The sequence below is a fragment of the Rhopilema esculentum genome, chromosome 19, assembly GCF_057945365.1.
Source record: "Rhopilema esculentum isolate cy_ngs chromosome 19, ASM5794536v1, whole genome shotgun sequence".
Classification (NCBI taxonomy): domain Eukaryota; kingdom Metazoa; phylum Cnidaria; class Scyphozoa; order Rhizostomeae; family Rhizostomatidae; genus Rhopilema; species Rhopilema esculentum.
The window spans coordinates 1,466,246-1,487,363 of NC_142833.1; the positions used below are offsets into that span (position 1 = coordinate 1,466,246).

Consider the following 21,118-nt stretch of genomic DNA (forward strand, 5'->3'; position numbering starts at 1 on the left):
GCTCTTAAAGTTTTCTTTCAGCTAGATGAATTACATGTGTTTGTTATAATTATGGTTAGTGTTTTAATTCAGTCATGATTGAGCCAGCATAGGTTCCAAATTTTTGATTGGCTGAGCGACCAAAATTCTCCATACGCCGAAATTCTCTATTTCAGAATATGACAACAAACGTGCGTCGCAGCAAGATTTAGGCCTATTTTGCACATTTTTACCACTACCAATTAAAAAATAATAGCATAAAATGTGCTGAAAGATATCCTATTTTTTTCAAAAATTTAATCTTTTACAAATTATGGAGAAACTGCCATAATGCAATATGAAAAAGTTTGATAAATTTATCAATCTTTCAGCACTTAATCCAGCTCCGATGCACGTTTGTTGTCGTATTCTTAAATTCTGAGTGGCTAATGGGGTATGGAGAATTGTGGTCGCTCAGCCAATGCAAGATTTGGAACCTATGCTGAGGGAGCCATTTTTTTCATTAGACACGAAGGCCGAGATGGCCCCTCGCCACTCTACATTCAATACATGGCTAATGCAAAAATACATCGAGTTTGACTAATTATTACGAAATTAATTACAATCACGGATATTAAAAGTTATAAAGTTTCATGATTCTTAATACGTGATTCAAAAAACGTTGCATGAAGCTAAATACCAAATTGATTGAATCATTGAAAGATTTTCTTATGGGAACGAGGCTAATGCAACTCAGCCTTGATCCAGAGTGAGACTGCAGTTTCATCAGCAGCATTGGCCTTTTGAAAATTGCTAGAAGTTAGTTCTTTGAATTACAGAGGTTGACTGAGAAAGTACTTGATATGCCTACGGTTGGTGTAAAGAAGGAGCTCCTGTTCAAGGCACTTGGTCGAAGTTTCAGTAAGATCTGAGCTTATGTTATTCGATCGCTTCCTAATTGACGATCGATCGTTAGATATCTTAATATATTTATAACGTCCAGACCCAGACTGCAGAGCATGGCAAATGCACACCCCAGATATCTTTTTTGAAATGACCCTCTACACATGGTAAAAGGTGTGGAATTTTGTGATCTGGGTGTCATATGGGTGTGTCCCATTCCTTAGGGCAAATTAAGAATTAAGTTCCCTCACGATCGACAAAAAAGCATTTAGTTTGATAACAAAATTAGATATTAATCATGTACATGGTACTTGTATTCCATCTTGAAAGCTACAAGGCTAGAAATTCCAGCTTAAATCCCCCCAATAATTGTCAAAAAGTATGCTTCCTTTATAAAAATTTACTTAATTGGAAGCAATACAATGGGCAGCCCCCCCCCCCCCAAATATGAGTTTTGTTTGATGACACTGATAGTAGAGCAAGTTTAAAGCTATGATGATTTGATTTTAGGAAAAGAAGAATTGAAGGGGAACAACACATATTTTTGGCAATTCCACAGGCATACATACTGCCTTGTTTACAAAATCTCATTGAGACAAAGATACTCAAAGATTTTATCCCATTAGCTTTAAGGCCAAATATTCTCAATATTTTTTGCCAGTTTGCAGAGTATGGCAGATTTTGACAAGATCTAAGGTGTAGCAAAAGCCCTGCAATGTGACTCAGGTTTTGTGTGGAAAACCATGTAAAATGGTCCTGCACTATCAACTTTTCCACTATTTTATTAAATAGATTTAGTTTATAGGTATGGCCTCAGCTTTACCATGTTTATATCTTGGGTGTGCAATTACCATGCTCTGCATATTGCATTGTTTGTATTTTGAATGAAAGTAAATGTGTTATCTCTCCTTTAAAAATTTTTATTTGTTCATATTTCAAGTCAGCATTAGAGGTTTTATTATGATGGTCCTCTTTTTGTCCTCTAACAGCATTTTACAGGCAGTCAGAACTTCTACAAAAACCCTAGATAAGCAGATTGCACTCATAAAAAACTACTTTTCCCACATAATTTAATCTTCCAGACATGCATACTAATCTGAAAGGATTGTTGCGAATCAACATTTTAAAATCAAATAAGGGATTAGAAAATTTTCTGATGTGTTAGTTTAAAAGATTAACCAAATACTTGTATTCCCTTACATCAACCATACATAATTCAGGCTTCAGTTTGTTACTTTCCCAACCACAATGGGTGCCTGTTATATTTTTGTATCAATATTGTGTCTTTCAGTGTGAATTAGCTTTGAATGCTTGTAGATTACAGCTTTTTGCTGCTTTGTACCTAGTTTTGCAGCTTTTAGAGACTATCTGACAGGCCCCCTCAATGTGTGATTTTGCTTTTTAAATTCACCTTTGACCTGATCGTCTTTACTTTTCAGCTGATGAAGAATTTGATGAGCTTTGTTTTGAGTATGGATTGGAATTGGATGAAATTGTAAGCTATGTCACAGTCTATTCATTCATTCTTCTAAGGGTTTCAAATACATAGAATCTTTCCAGCTAAAGAAAACTACTATTCTAATGCGTGCAGTATGAGGAAAACCCTTTAAGTACAAAACTCCAGCTGTTTATATAATTATAATTATCTTCTTAACCATCTGTATTGCCTTACAGATTACCATATTTTCAAAGGAATTGAGTTTTCTGAAAACGCAGCTTAATAATGAAATTAATAACCAATACGACTACTTAAAGAAAAAATACATCATGTATTCGTCAATTTCTTGCTACATCATAGACAATTCCAATTAAGACATTAAGACCATTCCATTAAGGCAGTTCCGATTTAGGCAATTCCATTACGACAAGTCCATTAAATTAAATTTAATAATTTTTCGAGTCTGGCTAGAGTCATCTTCAGTAGAATTACAGGTGAGAAAAAATCAACTTAAATACGAAAGTGCTAAACAAAGGGGATTGTAAATCAGGTGATAACTCAAAAACTCAAAAAACATTTTTTCAGCAAATCAATTAATTACACGTTACGTCATTTAAGTAAGTTGTTTAAAATTCGATTATTAAATCCAAAATTACAATAAGAACATTAAAGAGAGAAAAACAACCTTATATATAATTAAATCAGCTGACTGACACATGAAAAAAACTCAAGATAGAGCTATCAAAGCCATGTGCCCGGTTGACATGATTTGACGACGAGTTAACAATTCATTTTGGTTTGAATAACAGTAAGAATGAGATAATAGAGATGCAAACGACACTAGAAAAAAGCAAAGGAAATGACTAAAGAGAAAAAAACTACATTAAAGATAAAAAATAGTATGCTTCATTAAAGGAAGTACACTGATTCAATGTAGAGAGCACTTGGGAATCAACAAACATGGTCAGGGTGCTAAAACCCCTAGCCCTTCCTCCATTCACGATCATATTTCCAAAACTAGACACGTAGCTTCTGTTGAAGATTTTCCTATTCTTTCCAAAACAAACAACTTCTTTGATAACTTATTCATGAAAGTCTCCTCGTACACCATGACAGACCTTTGCTTAATTCCCAACAGTCCTCTATTCCTATTACATTGTTTTCTTTGTTTGTTCTTTATTCCTTGTTTATTTCTCTAGGCTATTTATTCCTTGTGTCTTCTCTCGCATCCTGACTGCTCCTCCAGCGTACTTCCTTATCATATGACTTATGATCCCCTTTGTTTAGCTCTTTCGTATTAAAGTTGATTTTGTCTCATCTGTAATTATACTGGAGATGACGCTAGCCAGAGTCGAAACATTATTTAATTTGATTTAATGGACTTGTCGTAATGGAATTGCCTAAATTGGAAATGTCTATGATGTAGCAAGAAGTTGATAAATACATGATGTCTCTTTTCTTTATCGTTGTACTGGTTATTAATTTCCTAAGGAAGTTAATGAAAAATTATCACTATGTTAACAACATTGCCAACACTGCTTTTAAAGAACACTTGTATTAGTTATTGATTATCAGACATACAAATTCACCATCTTCACAGACATCTGAAAAACAAATGATCTCAAAAGAGCAAGGTGAAGACAAAGCCGCCAATGCTTCTGATGAAATAATTTACAAAATAGATGTCCCTGCTAACAGGTAGTTTTTCAGTTCCATATCTGTGAATATCTTTAATATTTTAATTTTTTTCATTAATTTCATTTTAAACCAAAATGTTTATACCAAAATTGGAAAAGGGGGTGCTCTCTCCTTGATAAGTCTATCTACTGAGAGAGACCCTCCTTTAAAATTTCCCTCTATACAAATTTCTTTTAATTTTCTGGATTTATTTACAGCAATTTTCTGTTTTTCATCTTTTGAAAACACATTGAACAATTTTAAGTCCGATACATTTTACATAGTCCATTTGAGACATTTTAATTTGTCTTAGGTATGATTTGCTTTGCTTGGAAGGATTAGCCAGAAGTCTTCTTGTCTTTCTCGGAAAGTAAGTTACTTGAAATTACTAATAAATATCATTGTTTACTGGTCTGTTGTATAGTACTAAATGCCCTTAAAGACAAAGCTACACACCATGGTGCAGATAATGGAATGATTTTTAGTTGCATCACTGAGTTGCACAGGACATGCTGTCATCAAGTAACTGTCTGGATATTGATCTTGAGTCTCAGATTTACTATTTACTATTGTCCTGTTGCATGTCCTTTCCTATGCACCAAAATTTATGGAATTCTAACCAATGTTTTTTATTGGAAGGGCACCAATACCACAGTACAAAAAGGTGAAACCTGAAAACCCCCAAGCTCTTTACATCAAGCCAGAGGTAACTTCAGTTTGTTCTTCATTTATTAATTTCAGTAATAACCTATTTTGGAGGGCCTCATTAGTTTCAATAAGTGTTTAACCATGCTTGATTTTGCATTTCATAAGAATATAGAAGGCCCATAGAGCATGCTCTAGTTTTTCAGAGAATTTCTGCATTTTTGCTTCTAAAGCCACCAAACATTTGTTGCCTTTTAATGATGATAATATCAACTGGATTGTAAATGACGAACTGTGCAGAAACTAGGTTAAAATTAGAATACAGTCATCATTTTGCCTAAAACGCCAAAAAAGTTCTTTTAAAAAGAAACAAAAGTGAGGATGAAATGCTTGGTGATTGGAGAGATATAATGATGGGATTTGCAATTCAATAAATCATTTTACGAAGTAAATTTGCATAAAGGAAAAAGTATGGCATTCTTCAAAACTCAACATATTCGACAAGCTAAAAGATTGCAATTTCAGATTGCAATTAGTGAATCAAGTTAACATGGAAGTATGAAAGCAGGGCATGGCTCTGTGACTGGCTAGTTTGCTTATTGTGGGAAAGAATGCCAAAATTTATGCATTCTGGCTTGTCTATGCACATGTGAATCCAAGCCAAGTGTTTAAAGTCAAGTTAGTCAAGTGTGAATCCAATTAGGAATCTTAAGATTTATTCTTCAGTGAAAGCACACAATAGTGGAATATGCAACATCAAAATTTATATTTAACTAGACCTGACTATTACTAAGCTTTTACATAACTGTGTTTTCAGTTTTTTATTCTATTTGCAATTGATTATAGTCTGAAATTATTCAAATGTGTTTTCCAGACTGCAAAGGTTAGGCCTCACTGTGTCTCAGCAATTCTACGGAATATCACATTTACCCAGGTAAGAACTAAGAGAAATCATTTATATATGATTTTGTCTACCACTGCCTTTGTTAATTTCTAATAAAATGTTTTGATTGATGCCTTTTTATTTCAGGATTCTTACAATAGTTTTATTGAACTTCAAGAGAAACTTCATCAGAACATATGCAGACGACGAGCACTTGTTGCTATAGGCTTGCATGATATGGATAAAATCAAAGGACCTTTCCGTTATACGGCAGAGAGTCCTGATGTCATCAAATTCAAAGCACTCAACCAGGTAAGACATTTAAAATTCTCCTTATAAATTTATTCCCGAGTAATAATTTCTGAGATTTATTTTTAGCAAGTCAGTCATATTTATTAACCTATATTTACAAGCAATATGTAAAAATGTTGTTCTTGTTGGACAACAACAGTCAAGTGGTGGTTTTCTGACAGAGAAGCTTTGTCATCTTACAGGGGATGACAATTCCTCCTTGTCCCAGAGTGATAAAAATCAATTCAATTCCTTGCCTTTCAACGGGAGGGGCCAGCATGCTTTGATGGGGGTCTAAAATGCTTCAGTCAAGGGCTCTTGTCTGGCAAGGGCCTATTGTCAGTTATTTAATTCTGTACCAGGTAACATAATTCTCTTGAAAGGGGGAGGGGACTGCTATTTGATGCTTGAATGTCAGATCATCAAAGTAACTTGCTGACAAGAGTTAAAAGCAATAAACCTTGATTTGCCAGCACTGTACTCCCATTACAATGCTCATTTTCGCCCTCCTTATGCCTGTGGTGCAAAGACAGATTTGCCCACAATGCTCAACAAGAAACTTTGCCTAAATCTGTTTTCTCTTTGTTTGCAATTTGAGGAATGTTGTAAAGAGAATGTAGATGTAGAAAAAAGTAACTTGAACAATAAAAATGAAACCAAGCTTGCTTTAGAAAATCACAAACACAAGGAAAACTTGGGACAACTTTTAAATTTTCCATTTGTGTAAGAATTATTCTGCAACAATTATGCAGGATAATTTTTAATCTTAATGTGAAAGAAATGATCCCTGATTTTCTCAACCTATGTAGGCATGGTACTTAAATTTCAACATAAAGAAATTGAAATTGTCTTCTTCAAAATAATAGTGGTTTTATTTGATCTTAAATGAAGGTAAACTTACCATCTCGGTGTAGTAATGTTTTGCAATAATTTAGACCCTTCATTGGTGGTTCATGTTCTCCACTACTACGCATTTTATATTAAAAGAAACTGACTTGGTCCCTGCAATATAATATTATAATACGATAAAATAATATAATATAATACAATAGAATATGATATGATATGATATGATATGATATGATATGATATGATATGATATGATGTGATATGATATGATATGATATGATATGATATATGATATGATATGATATGATATGATATATGATATGATATGATATGATATGATATGATATGATATGATATGATATGATATGATATGATATGATATGATATGATATGATATGATATGATATGATATGATATGATATGATATGATATGATATGATATGATATGATATGATATGATATGATATGATATGATATATGATATGATATTATATGATATGATATGATATGATATGATATGATATGATTTGATATGATATGATATGATATGATATGATATGATATGATATGATATGATATGATATGATATGATATGATATGATATGATATGATATGATATGATATGATATGATATGATATGATATGATATGATATGATATGATATGATATGATATGATATGATATGATATATATACATATTTGATAGACATTTTTGGCAAGTTTTAACCTTTCAATGCCTCACTCCGTAGCCAAAAGAAACTACAGCTGCAGAGTTGATGCAGATTTACAAGGTATGTTAGTTTTTATGAATAACTCTTTTTAACACAATACTTCCTGTCGATACCCGATGCTTGTATATGCTTGACAATGTTTCTTTACATCTTTGCATCTCTAGTACGATTTAGCAAGGGTAAAGTATCCGAACATGCGGCGATCAGATTACGTTTTGTTGCATCTTGATATTTATTGATTCAATTTATTTGATATTCAAATTCTACTACAAACAACTCTATTAACATGGAGAAAACAACACAATACCAAGATGTAAAAGTATTGTTTCTGTTTATCACGTCTTAATATTTTTATCAATGATTGAACGAATATTTTGTCGAATATTTTCATGAAAAATTGAACTGATGTTTTTATAAAGGATTGAAAGCATTATGACAATTTTCATGCGTATTATTTTATTGTATTGTATTCCTGTATTAATTTCAATTCTATTTGAGTTTTTTACCGAGAAAGTCTAGATTGAGTATTATCTAGGTGCTTTACTGTCATTATGGCAATGTAATGGGTAGATTTATACAAGCTCTGCTATTATCAGACAGATAAAGTTAAATGCTCCACATTCTGTCCATTCATCTGAGAAAAACGTGCGGTCTGCATATCGTAGTCTCCAACATCTGAAACGTGAATATATTCATCAGGCAAAACTCATTTTCGTGGTCTTCATTGATGCCCTCGCAGCATGTGCAGACAGAATAATTTCAATTAGGGATAATTTTGTTTGATTCTGCAAGTAAATCCCTGTAGAGCTCTGCTTTTCTATTGTAACTGTAGGAGTGAAATTCCACCTCCTAACCTACTGATTTTATTTCCAATGAATAAATATATATCTATGTTTGCGTTTAGCTGCAACTCCTGTCTTTGCGTAGAAATCCGAGATCGACAGATGGTCACCATCGATGAAGTTGTGTCCCGCTTTCGCATTTTTTCGAGAAAGCCAGACGATAATTAGAAAACAAAACTTTGAAAAGTACTGCAGTGAAATTAGCGTAAAAACGTTTGTTTGAAAGTACTGTTTCAGGAACGTAGAGCTCTGAAAGTTTTTTGAAGATAGATTCCCTTGAAATTTGAATTGATAATTTGAATTGATGAATATAAACTTGTCAGCTTTAACTACGCCCCCCTTTCAAATTGGGTGGAAAAACACTTGAAGCGTGAAAAGAAACATGTGTCTTCATGACTGTCTGTTACTCGGGGTAGGGGCGCAGTCAGTCACCTTGGTGCATTGAGAAGTCTTCCATATGAGAATATTATCATATCCTCCTAAAGGATGGAGCGTATATCTCGGGTTGCAATCAAGCCACGATAAAATGTGCTGCATGCTCCACTATTGGGCTTTGAATTACTCACTTCACTCATAGCCTTTAAAATCCAAATAAAAAGGTTTGTATCCCCCATTCCTCCTGCGCACTGCCCCAATGCGTTATTCCATGCTTGCTGATCGCCTCTCCTTTTTCGACAGAGTGACAACCACCTCAAGCATTATTTGCATATAATAGAGAACGAGCCACTCTACCCCGTCATTTACGACAGCAACAACGTGGTTTTGTCAATGCCTCCCATTATCAATGGTATGTACTAAGATTTATAAATCAGAATTCGTCCGTCATTCAAGAATTTAACTATAGCCAGATCCTTATACTAATCCTTATACTAATTCTCTTCCTACTATTCCTAATACTCATCTTGCATAGGGTTCGTTCAAGTGTTTATGCTACAAGGTATTTTGCGGTTTTAAGAAAGGAGATGTTTCTTATAGTGAAAGAAATTTATAAATTTATAAGGTCGTTTCCCATCACGACTGCTTTTCCATGGACCCTCTTTTTAGCTGTACGTACATTTATCTTCATTTCAAGTATAAAGGCCGGGTTCCACTGGAACGAATTCGCCGAGCGTGTTCATCATTACTCCTCTTGGCTTTTAAACTCCTTTCAACTTTCATATTTCACTAGCGAATTCGCCTATTCCCAGAAAGAACAAAAGTCATTCAAATCGCTGACGAATTTGCGGAATACTTCGCTGAAGTAGTAACCGGCCTTATGAGCTTGTTTTTTTATGGTTTTAAGCAAGCTAACATATTCAGTAAAACGATTTACATCATTCGCCGACTATTCGTTTGTTAATTGTCGTGTGCGGGTTTGTAATGTTTATCTGCTCTTAAGTTTTCAATATCCCATTGTTCCTGTCGATTTTACTTTCTTCATTTCCGCTGCAGCTCGTTTTTAACCTTGAATTATTGAGGCCTACTCAGAAAATACCTTCCTGCTGTTTTTTATCGTTTAGGTTCTCAAACTTTCCTAATTTAATGACGGTTATCTTCGATTCTTGCTGATTTTCGGCATTTTACCGACAAATAAATCTCGTGTTTACCTAAACGAATTAACTTGATTCGTCTGAACAACAGAAAATGACCTTGCATAACAGAAATTAAACTTTTTGATTAAAGAGCAAATTTTCAAATCTCAACACACCAGTTTACGTATCTAAGACCCTTTGTGATCATCTGTACAATGAACCTGCAGGCTCTCGCCTTTCCCTTGCTTTGAGCTGTTTTTATGGTGGTGTAAGACCATCGGCCCCCGTTTTAGCACCCCATCAGTTACTTGTGATTGCATAAAATCGTTGCTTACAGTTCATGCTCAAAATCTTGATGAGACCTGTAAGAATTTTGTAGAGCATCGTCAAACTGAAGCTAGGTTGTACCTGTAATCAATCGACTTCGCAGATTTCAAAAAATAGAATTTAAAGCTTATTAATTTTTAGAATGACCGCCATTCATGCAAAGTTGTTGATATTTTTGCAGGGGACCACTCGAAGATGTCTTTAGAAACTAAAAATGTTTTCATCGAAAGCACAGCCACGGACCTACATAAGGTGACGTCACCAATGTTTATAAAATGTATTTTTGTGTTTGTTAGAACGGTTGTGTATGATGTTGTAATCAAGCACTATTGGTTCATGAAGATATAATCTTCTAATCTAATAATAATGATCTGAAATTAAGATAAGAAAGAAACATAAATGTAAGACAGAACATTGTGCCTTTTTGACGTATCCCTTAATGCAAATTGATATCCTTTGATGCACCTTCATATTGTCCAAGTCAATCTTTTTTCTAGATTGCACAGTAAACCTTCAATCTTTTTCTAGATTGCACAGTAAACCTTCAATCTTTTTCTAGATTGCACAGTAAACCTTCAATCTTTTTCTAGATTTCACAGTAAACCTTCTATCTGTTTTAGGTTTCATAGTTAGCCTTAAATATTGTTCTAGATAGCATAGTAAACCTCCAATATTTTTCTACATTAAAAAGTGCATCCATCATAAAAACCTGCTAATCTAGCAATCCATTCCGGATTGTTGCAACCGTTCTATCTCAGAATCAAGAGAATAAAGTCCGCATTGGACACCAATTAATTATTTGTACACATTTATCATATCTTAAAAAGGAATGCATTTTGTTGATTGAAAAAGGTTGCATTTCAAATTTTAAGGGACTTTATGTAAATTTAAAGGAGAAGCTAAGATTCCATGAACCACCTACTACTTGCGAAAGAGTTGAAAGAGTTTTTCTGTTCCCAGCTTTTTGTTCAAATATGAAACTTCTTTCTTCGTAGGCCTCTGTTGTATTAGACACTCTGGTCACCATGTTTAGCGTTTATTGCAAAGATCCGTTTGTGTGAGTATTATCGAGTACTGTAGGTTTGTAGAGCCATAATTTTTAGCTGTGTCTTTTGCAAAATGTTAGTCCCGTAGTTGAGTACCTCATTCTAGCATACACATGTTGAGTTGTTTTGTACAGGGCTACCTACAAATGATTGCTCACATGTCGTGAAAAAAACATGTGTTTACCAGAAATTTCAGATATCATTTGGTTTGTTTCTTCTCGTGCCGTGAGAGCTACTATTTAAGGATAATTGCTAGACCCTTTAATTTTAATTTTCTTGCATAACAGAGTCGAAAGCGTCGATGTCCACCAACCAGATGGCAAGGTTATAACTTACCCGGTAGGTTTTTGTCGTTTCTGTAATGTTTGTCATTTTTTTTCCTTTCTTGTTGACCTCTAGAATGTGTCAGCTTTTGCACAAGTTTTATTTGCCATTCATTTGAATTAAGCCTGGAAACGATTCACCATTGTTATGCAAACTCAAATGCACAGCAATTGCATTTTGGTGCCTCTGTTTCATTTCAGGAACTTGAATACAGAAAGGAGATTGTTGAAGTAGAAAGAGCGAACAAGGCTGTAGGAATCAAGTGAGTTAATGCTTCGAGCCATTTTCAGAAAATTCGACCAAAAAATTCCATTTGAAGGAATTTCTTTAACGAATCACCATCTTTAGGGCTTAGCAGTTTTTGTTGGCTCTGTTTTTTGTTTGAGTACTAAGTAAAGTTTGTGTTGATGTACATAAAGTACTTGATACTTTCTAGTGACATCATTTACCTCTTTAATAGCTTGCTAGGGTGTGAGAATTCTATGCTAAAAATTGTGTTTGCTCGTCATTTCTCCCTTGTCAAGGTTTATTGGAGGAAGATTATTGCTAGGGTGACACACTTCTAAGTCCACTAATATCACTTGAGCACTGTGATATTCTCATCATTTTTTTTTCTTTTGTCAAAACTTGTGGAAAGGAAAATTGCCGTTAGGGCAACTGCTTAAGCTACACGAAATCTAACAGGAATGTAAAGCATTTACTGTACGTGATGAAAATAATCAATATCATGACTGATTGTGCGTAACACTTGGAGTAGCAACTTAGAACCTCCCTGTTGTTTACATCAAACATGCACAAGTCTTATCTATACGACTGCAAGCACCATAAAGCAGACTGGTAAAAAGCAATCTTCTTAAATTCGAAATAACATTCGGTTTCATGAGTTCATTTTCATCTCGCATATGTGGCCCGGTTCGAGTGCAAATCAATTAGCTTCAAGTACAATACACGACAAAGTTTTCCAACGCAAACCTTTATAAAAACCAAATACTCTTTACAACTCCTCAACGTGATTCGAACAGTCCCTCTCTCTAACTAACTAAAAGTCCTCTTCCCGGGGGTAAGTCAGTTCTTATAATATGGTTAAAAGGGGGTTTTGGGAGAGGTCCTCACACATCGCCATTGGCTATTTATGTCGCAAGCTTGTACCAATAACTTCGCTCGTTTCATTTTTAATTTCCTTGGCTTTCAGTATAAGCGCGGAGAAAGCTGCCGACATTCTTACCAGAATGTGTTTAAAATCGAAAGTTGTTGACGATGGAAAGCGTGTTGACGTCATTGTGCCGCCAACGAGAGCCGGTAATTATGCCATCTGGATCTTAGATATTTATATTCACAAAAGTATTTGTGACCATTTTGAATCGAAAAAAGATTTATAATTCGCAGAGTTATTGGAATGTTATACGTCCAAACTCTGTCCTTCTTAACGATGTGACGCGTATAGTTTCTGCTAAAATGTTGCTATAAACGTCCCAGCCTATGTCTTGCCTGGAATTGCAATTCAGATTTTCATATCCCTCAAATATTTCATATTGGCTTAAGTAGATGGCCGAACTAATCTTTTCTTACTCTGTTGGCCAGCTCAGAGTAACCTATGGAAACATAATGTAACCTGTGTAATGACCATTCAAACAATCAGGGAGATGTCTCTGTAAAGACTGTAAATTGGTCGTAAGAGAGTCGTGCTCATATTATAACATCGTAATTGAATGATGATTATTATATAGCAACAGCGTATACTTTGATTTCATCCCAACTTTTCGGTACTGTTCCATCCTCCTCTTACAGTTTTAACGATGTATAATATTTGATTTTTTTTCTGGTGACTTCGAGGATGTTATATTTATTATATTTTGATATTACGTTAAAATATATTTTCTAGATGTGATCCACCCTTGCGATATTTACGAAGACATAGCCATTGCCTATGGATACAACAATGTAACTGAAGTGATACCCCCAACCAACTGCATCGCTAACCAGGTACAGTTGGTTTTCAGTGATCTTGTGATTAAAGCTCTGTATGTGTAGTTATGAGTGTCAATATAGAATGCTGACGTCACGAATGTGATTAAAGTGATTTCCGATTTCTGTGACTGCTGATTCCAATGACAGCTTAATCGTGTTTGTCTAATACTGCTGAGTGTTTACTTAGTCAATGATTCTTTCTATGTCTACAACTTACAACACTAACAGTATCATAATAACAAACATCATTTCCATCATCATAATCCATCAATCATTCCTCATCATCACACAACAACCAACATAATCATGATTGCTATCAACATCAACATGATGATTAGCACCGCCGCCTTTACATACACCATCAATTCCCAACAAAATCGTCAACCATACATCATTAATTATTATCATTAATTATTATAATTATTATCAGCCACGATTATCACCAATCATTGTCGACTTCATCGTTATCTTCATTGTCGTCTTCGTCTTCGTTTTCGTCGTCAGTCTTCATAATTTTGTTTTGTTTTTTATTTCAGCTACCATTGAATAAACTTTGTGACCTAGTGCGAGGGCCTATTGCTCAGGCTGGATTCACTGAGGCGCTCACATTTTCATTGGTACGACATGCGTTTTATTCAATTTGCGTTCATTTTCATTGAAGCTTCCACCTCAAATAGCTTTCCTACGTAGAACAGTCTGTTGATGACGTTTTCAAAGTGAATGTTCGATGGGTTTGGTAGACTGGGCTTTCGCCATCAATGATCTCATTGAAACATCAAAACGCAATTTACAAGATAGAGTGGAGCGCCGCGTTTTGCTTCCCATGGGCTCATTAAAATATTGTTCAGCTTGATAACATTTCCTCGCCGCTTATTAATTTTTCAAAATTTTCCCACTCGCACAGAAGGAGATTTTCAAGTCAATTTTCCCATTCTGTCTTAAACCAGAGGTTTTCATATCCTCCTTTAGTTATGTGCAGTTGTCTGCCAATGAATTTGTAATATACATGGCAATGGGGATTATGAATAGAGAATATAATCAATGAAGATAAATTAAAGCATATTATAATATAATATAGCATAATATAATATAATAAAATATAATATAATATAATATAATATAATATAATATAATATAATATAATATAATATAATATAATATAATATAATATAATATAGTATAATATAATATAATAAAATATAATATAATATAATATAATATAATATAATATAATATAATATAATATAATATAATATAATATAATATAATATAATATAATAACATTATATTTATCATGATTACCTGTGTCTATTTTCAAAGAATTATAGCTGCACATACAAAAGACCTAATATCAACTGATTTTGTAAGCTCATTTTTGATTAATATCGTATCATATTTGTTTCGAATACATTTTGTTTCTTGACGTACATATTTGATAGTGATCTGCATCGTGTTTCGGCAGTACACCTGTTCTATTGGTGTAGCTCGTTGGAAACTTTTAGACAGTGTTGAGGAGAAATTTCCTTTTTCTTTTCCTTACTCTTTGTGCCATTGCATTCAAAATATATTATTCCTTGTTGTCTCATGTTAGACGTGATAAGATTACAGTTGAGCAAACTGAAATTTTGATTATTCATAATTGTTTATGTTGTAATCGGTTCGGATTTTGGTTACATTATAAAATCCGCTTACGGTAACAAAGATCCGGCTGAATGAATTTTAATATAATATTCCCAATTATTGCTTGCACGGCTTTTAACAAGGTTTTAAAATCTAGAGAGGTTTAATCATAGAAAATACTGAAATAAATATTTGCTTTTCCTTTAATAATTACTTTACCTTACCATGTTAGTAGATTATTTAAGCGCCGCCAAACTATCTAGTTTTTAGGGCATTTTCTGCACATTTTGTGATCCAAACCTCGTAGAAATTGCATTCGTACAAGTCCTTACATAGTCGTGGCCTTTTTCATTTTCTCAGTAAGACCATTTATGTTGTTTATCAATGGATTTGAGCGTGTTGTACGTCGAGTAATGAGCGAAACTTTCGTGCATTGCTTTTCATACAGTTATTCTCCGATAAAGAGTTATGCTCGAAACGTCTTCCTTATATTTCATTCTCTTATGTTGTTATTCCAATACCAAGGCAAATCTGTTATCAGCCTCGCTTTTGTGAACACAAGTCTCATTTTCTAGTGTTCTAGAGACGATGTATCAGAAAGAATAAACAAACCTGATGGCTGTAAACATGCAGCTCATATTGGAAATCCCAAAACCCAGGAGTTTCAGGTTGGTTCTGTGCTAAGGTTTGTTCTGTGCTAAGGCCTCCATTATTCCGTTTGTTATTTTTGTTTGTTTTTGGCTGTTTGATACCTGGAAATAGAAATACAGGTTTGTAAGTTTCTAAAATATCAATTATTTGATGAATTTTCCCTGTGCCACGTGATAGTCTGAAATTTTTTCCTTCTAAATTTTTATTTTTCCATACGCAATTGAATTTGTTCTTTATTCCCTCTATTCTTTTCTCTTCGTATCAGACATTGATTTTTTAACCTTTTTGAGACTTTCAATTATCTTACTCTATTCCTTTTGGTTCGTTGTATTTTTGTTTGCAAAATAGATTATTTTAGGGTTGCCAGGACAAAAATTAAACTTTTCACTATCCCGTCTTGCAAATGACGAATCCAACTATAGTTTGCTAATATTTTAGATATACCATAAATTTGGCCATGCTTTCTGTTGTTATCCATGATAAAACTTTGTTAATTTTTGGTTTTTATTCCTTATCACTGGACTGCCGGCAATATTTCTTGTTATACTATATAACAAAAATGTAATATTTACACTAAAAACGTTGCACTATAAACAATATGAATATAGTTCATTGTAAGCAATTTTTGGTGGTACAAAAGTTAAATATGGCTATTAAAATAGCAAACATTTCGCAACATGGGAAAGCTTTTCGTCTGGAGTCTTTATATTTTACCAAGATAACATAAGAGAACTATGTTATCTTGATTTTACTGAATGTCAAGACGAATGCTCAGCCGCTTTGTAGAGAGTACCCCCCCCCCCCAGCTTTTAAGAGCTTCCCACACAAACACTGAAAACAAGGCGTGGTTTGGGTGTGGCATGGCCCCCCATTTTCTCTGAGCTGAAAATGAGTACCTAGTTGAAACATACTAGGGAGTTAGAAAGCGGCGTGGAAAAGAACTGGCCACCCCACCACACAATGCCACCACACAATGCTGTGGCCCAGGACGATGCGCCCCTAACAGCGCATTCCCCAACGTTAGATATTGAATACGGGACTAACCTTTTACCTTTTTTATTTCAGTTACCATACAAATAATTGTTTCTTTTCCCCTTAGGTTGCTAGGACAACTCTTCTACCTGGTCTTCTGAAAACGGTTGCAAGCAACAAGAAGATGCCACTTCCTCTAAAACTTTTTGAAATATCTGATGTCGTTTTGCGAGATGATTCAAAAGGTATGTGCCCTGTTCCGTTTCCGTCAAATAGAAAGGTTCCTTATCAATCATTTGGGATATGCATTGAGCAAGAAAGTCTTACAAAATCCACCAAAAATGGCTCTGGCACAGGTCTTACAAAGTGTCGGCATTATGAAACAGATACTAAGTATGGCAAACAAATATTTAATATAACTCGAAAACATGCTTTTAGGTTTCTTTTTCAAATTGAGGGCCGTTTGCTGTTCAGATTGTCTGTCTTAATAAATTTTCAGTTTTTTATTACAAACGGTTTTGTTTTCTTTATGTGTTATCATGTTTATTCGGTTTTGTTGAAAGGGACAAATCGAATTGGTTCAGTAGGTACAAAATGGCAAAGAAGACACTGACAAGATGGCAAAAATGATTTCGTCCAATATCTGCGATTTTATATGAAGTTTTGCATGGTGTCATGCATTTGTCTGTTGACAGTCTGTAGACATACAATTCAAAATTATTTTAGCCCTGATATCAGCTCCTGCCTAGGACACATCGAATTAAGTCCCTACGATAGTGCATATCCAATTATAATCAAATCCATATCTGAATGGAGTTTCTACATACATCAAACCCTACCGCTGTTATCTACTTTGATTTAAGCCTGGAAAATTTCATTTACCTTTTTTAGAAGTTTTATGAACAATTTTTGAATGATACAAAGTTTAAGAAAGGCTTTGAAAAAGGCAAAGTGATAATGATTATGACGTAATGTTTTCATTACTGCTAGATGTTGGATCTCGAAATGAGCGCCGTTTCTGTGCAGTACATTGCAACAAGACCCCCGGATTTGAAATTATCCAAGGACTACTAGATCGTTTTATGCAACTACTTGATGTAAAGCCCACTGAAAACAGGGTAGTGAATCCAAAGCAAGGCTACCATATTAGGGCGACTGAAGGTAATGTAATTTTTACAATTTACACTGAGCAAATTATAGTTTTATATTTTCTTTAATTTGGTAGTTTGGGAAAGGTTATATGCAATGCGTCATAGTTTCTCATGTTAAGGTGAATATCAAAATTGTCATCAGGGTTATAATCGAATCATGTTGATGTAGATTTTGCCAGATATGTGTTTCCAAGCAACCTTTCCACAAGCACTCGACCCAGATATTTCAAATCCCTTCCAGAGAAAGGAAACGAAACAAGACGTGATAGTTAAAATTATGTTGTTTTCTGTAACCTTCCTCGTGTGTTTTTCCCTTTACATCAAAGTAACTGGAATTCATACATTTGCTGCGATCATTCGTTTCAAGCTTTGTATCTTCGAAATTTCTGATATAAACTTTCACGCTGATCTTCACGATTTCTTCCTTTTCAGATTCCACTTTCTTCCCTGGTAGATCTGCCGAGGTCGTTGTCAATGGTGACGTCATAGGCTTGATCGGCGTTCTCCATCCGGAAGTTCTTCATAAATTTGAACTGCCCAATCCATGTGCAGCATTCGAAATCAACATACAGTATTTTGTCTAGAAACTTCTGCCAGTATTAGCGAATTAAATTCAATTTTGAATCAAAGAAATGAGAAGAAACGAATATTCGCTGTGTGTAGATCTCTCTTAAACGTTTTTATATGATAGAACTTTGTATGTAACATTTTGTTTCTTTCATCGAGAAACATCCCATAATTTGGGGCACTGAAGATTATTCCGGATGACTTTACAGAATAACGTGAAAATTGCAGTGCATTTTAAAAATGCTAAGTGATTGGATAAGAAGCTGTTATGTAAAAGAGCATTGGGGCCCAGCAAAGCTACCGATTATGGCTTAAGATTCCAGGCATATAAAACAGTTTTATTTAATATATTTTACTTGCTGCATTGAAAGTCAGCATTGTATGTTTCTGAGATTGCTATGCAAAGAAAATTGATCAGAGCAGATAAAATTGGATTTTCAAGGCTACGCGTCATGTAACTGGGGCTATTCTGTCAAATTTTCCCCGCCCTCTCACCCCTCATTTTTACCGGTTTCCGGTACCCTTAGGTGACATTCTAACAAATAAGAAAGGAGATTGAATGATTCTTGGGAACTTTAATTTGCGCTAAACTTTAATCAAAAACTATTTTGTGACAGATCAGCCCCAACTCAACTTCTGTAGGACGATGTGTAGCTTCTAAATTCATTTCTCTATTTCACAAGAATCCATTGCCATACATTTGGATATTTTTTAGAATAACGGGAAAATCTATCAAAAATAAGTTTTAGATAAGAATCTGAATTCGTCCGAGAAGTCAAAAGCCATAATGTTTTCATTTTGCAGCCACCTACAGACTGTTTGCTACACCGGGAAACCAAAATTCGCCGCGTTTACTATAACAGGAAACAACAAGAAACGAATACAAACGAGAAGAAACGATAAGGAAACAACATGAAACGATTTGTGACTTTGCAGAAACGACTAGATCTCCAAAACGAGGCAAGCTTATCTATCCACGTGGGCATTGTCATCTTCGTTGCAGTTGCCTGTTCGGACATGTCGTTCTCCACCGCGAAAGCTGTTGTCTTAGATGAGGTTACGGAAACCCAGTGATAATGCTTACTTATGTTTCTACGCTAATTTTAGCAAAAAAAACAGAAACTAAAAGAACAAACTCCAATATACTAGAGGAACAAGCTGTATAGGTTGACAATCTACTTCTTGAACAATGTTTTGTTTGGGAGCCTAACCCTAAAGCCTCTATAAAGTTTCGGTAAGTTCCTAAAGCAGTTGAATTCAGAGAGAAAAAGGCTTGATTATTAGCCGAAAATTAAAATTGCTTTATTTCGACCTTCCCAGTAGTTGTTCCATGTTAAACCCAACACCAGTGAGATTTGCCCTTACAATGCTGGCACTTCATATCAGGCTTTCATAGTTTAATTCCTCTTACAACAAAATGACCATATCAACATCTACTATCATAGCTATTAATGCAGGATTTCCACTAAATAAATAAAATTGTGCCGCAGTTTAAATTTTTCCAAGTCGTTTCTACTTGTTTCCTAGTTGTTTCCTAGTTGTTTCTTCTTGTTTCTAGTCGTTTCTACTCATTTCCCGTTATAGTAACCACGAAAATTCGCTTGTGACAGTGCTACTGTTTTGGTGCCTTGTTTTCCCTAAAACTCTGTTTAGACCGAAGGAGTTCGTTTCTATCCTACAACTTTATCGGCAATTTTCAATTAGCAAACGGCACTGACTGGGCAATCTTTGCAGCCGTGTGCTCGCGTTTCTGAGTGGCCTATGACGATCCACAACTGGGTATATAAATTTCGTAAATTGGAGTTTTGGATAACTGTTCTGACGTTTTATGCTCTAAAGTATTTCAGACAAAATGTTCACGTTTGTTTTGAAATATTCGATTTCAAGGCCTTTTCTCAATTTGTACCACCAAAAATTTCTCGAGTCTTAGCGTAAATTTCAAATCTTGGATCTTGACTTTTGAAGAATATCTTTACCTGCTGTATTCTTGCCATGGGTTCGCAATAACATTCCTAAACATCGTTTGTTTAAAACAAACGAACTTATATTTTATACAAACAAGCTTTTGGAGAAGGCTTTGTTGTTGATTTGGGCGTTAAGTATTTTGTCTCGTGCAAATCTTCGAAATATTTTGACAAGATTTAGGTCAACATTTCGAAGAAGACCTTTATAAAGAAATCCTGAGCCATTGGTTTTCTATTAAATTTCTTTAAATTCCCTTCGTTTTCATTTGTTTATGACAGAACAAAAAAGAAGATTTACTTCATTCAAAATTGCAGGAACCCAGAACCCTATTGGAAACAAATGCCTCCCAAGACGGGGGCGCAAACATTTTAATGGTCAACCAGATTTGGGAATATGAAAAGTATGGAGCGGATTTTAGTTCTGTTTGGCAAGTCATTAGATGGAGATTAATTCCATAAACTTAGATACGTTCTGGATGGAGGGATAAGCGTCTTCTCTGGTCTCTAGTTGATAAGTAACTTTCATTCTTGGTGGTGCAAGGATGTGTCTTTTATGGATATATGTCTGCATCGGTTTGTTAGATTGGTGAAATTGCAACGCAATGAAGCCAAAAACAATTACTCAATATTAATACCTTGTTAAAGTCAGTTTTCACACTTTAAAGAGTTCGGTAGGAATTGCATTTTGGATTTTATTGACAGCAAGCATTGCAGGCGCATTGATTTTCAGGAGTGAAAGAATTAAAATTACTGTAGTTAGCCTGATGATGGCAAAGCGTAGCAGTTTAAAACCGTCCTGT

General features: G+C 34.6%; 1 protein-coding gene across 1 annotated transcript; it reads left to right on the forward strand.

Moving 5' to 3' along the window:
• Positions 1-718: 718 nt before the first annotated feature.
• On the forward strand, positions 719-18,430 carry LOC135688041 (phenylalanine--tRNA ligase beta subunit). The gene is made up of 20 exons (XM_065204730.2): positions 719-879; positions 2,301-2,356; positions 3,900-3,997; positions 4,290-4,346; positions 4,616-4,682; positions 5,496-5,555; positions 5,652-5,816; positions 7,394-7,435; positions 8,896-9,004; positions 10,237-10,307; positions 11,051-11,112; positions 11,389-11,440; positions 11,626-11,687; positions 12,618-12,724; positions 13,308-13,408; positions 13,930-14,010; positions 15,589-15,681; positions 16,764-16,881; positions 17,627-17,797; positions 18,220-18,430. The coding sequence occupies exons 1-20, from the start codon at positions 822-824 to the stop codon at positions 18,369-18,371; spliced, it is 1,782 nt and encodes a 593-aa protein (XP_065060802.1). The 5' UTR covers positions 719-821; the 3' UTR covers positions 18,372-18,430.
• The last annotated feature ends 2,688 nt before the right edge of the window (positions 18,431-21,118 follow it).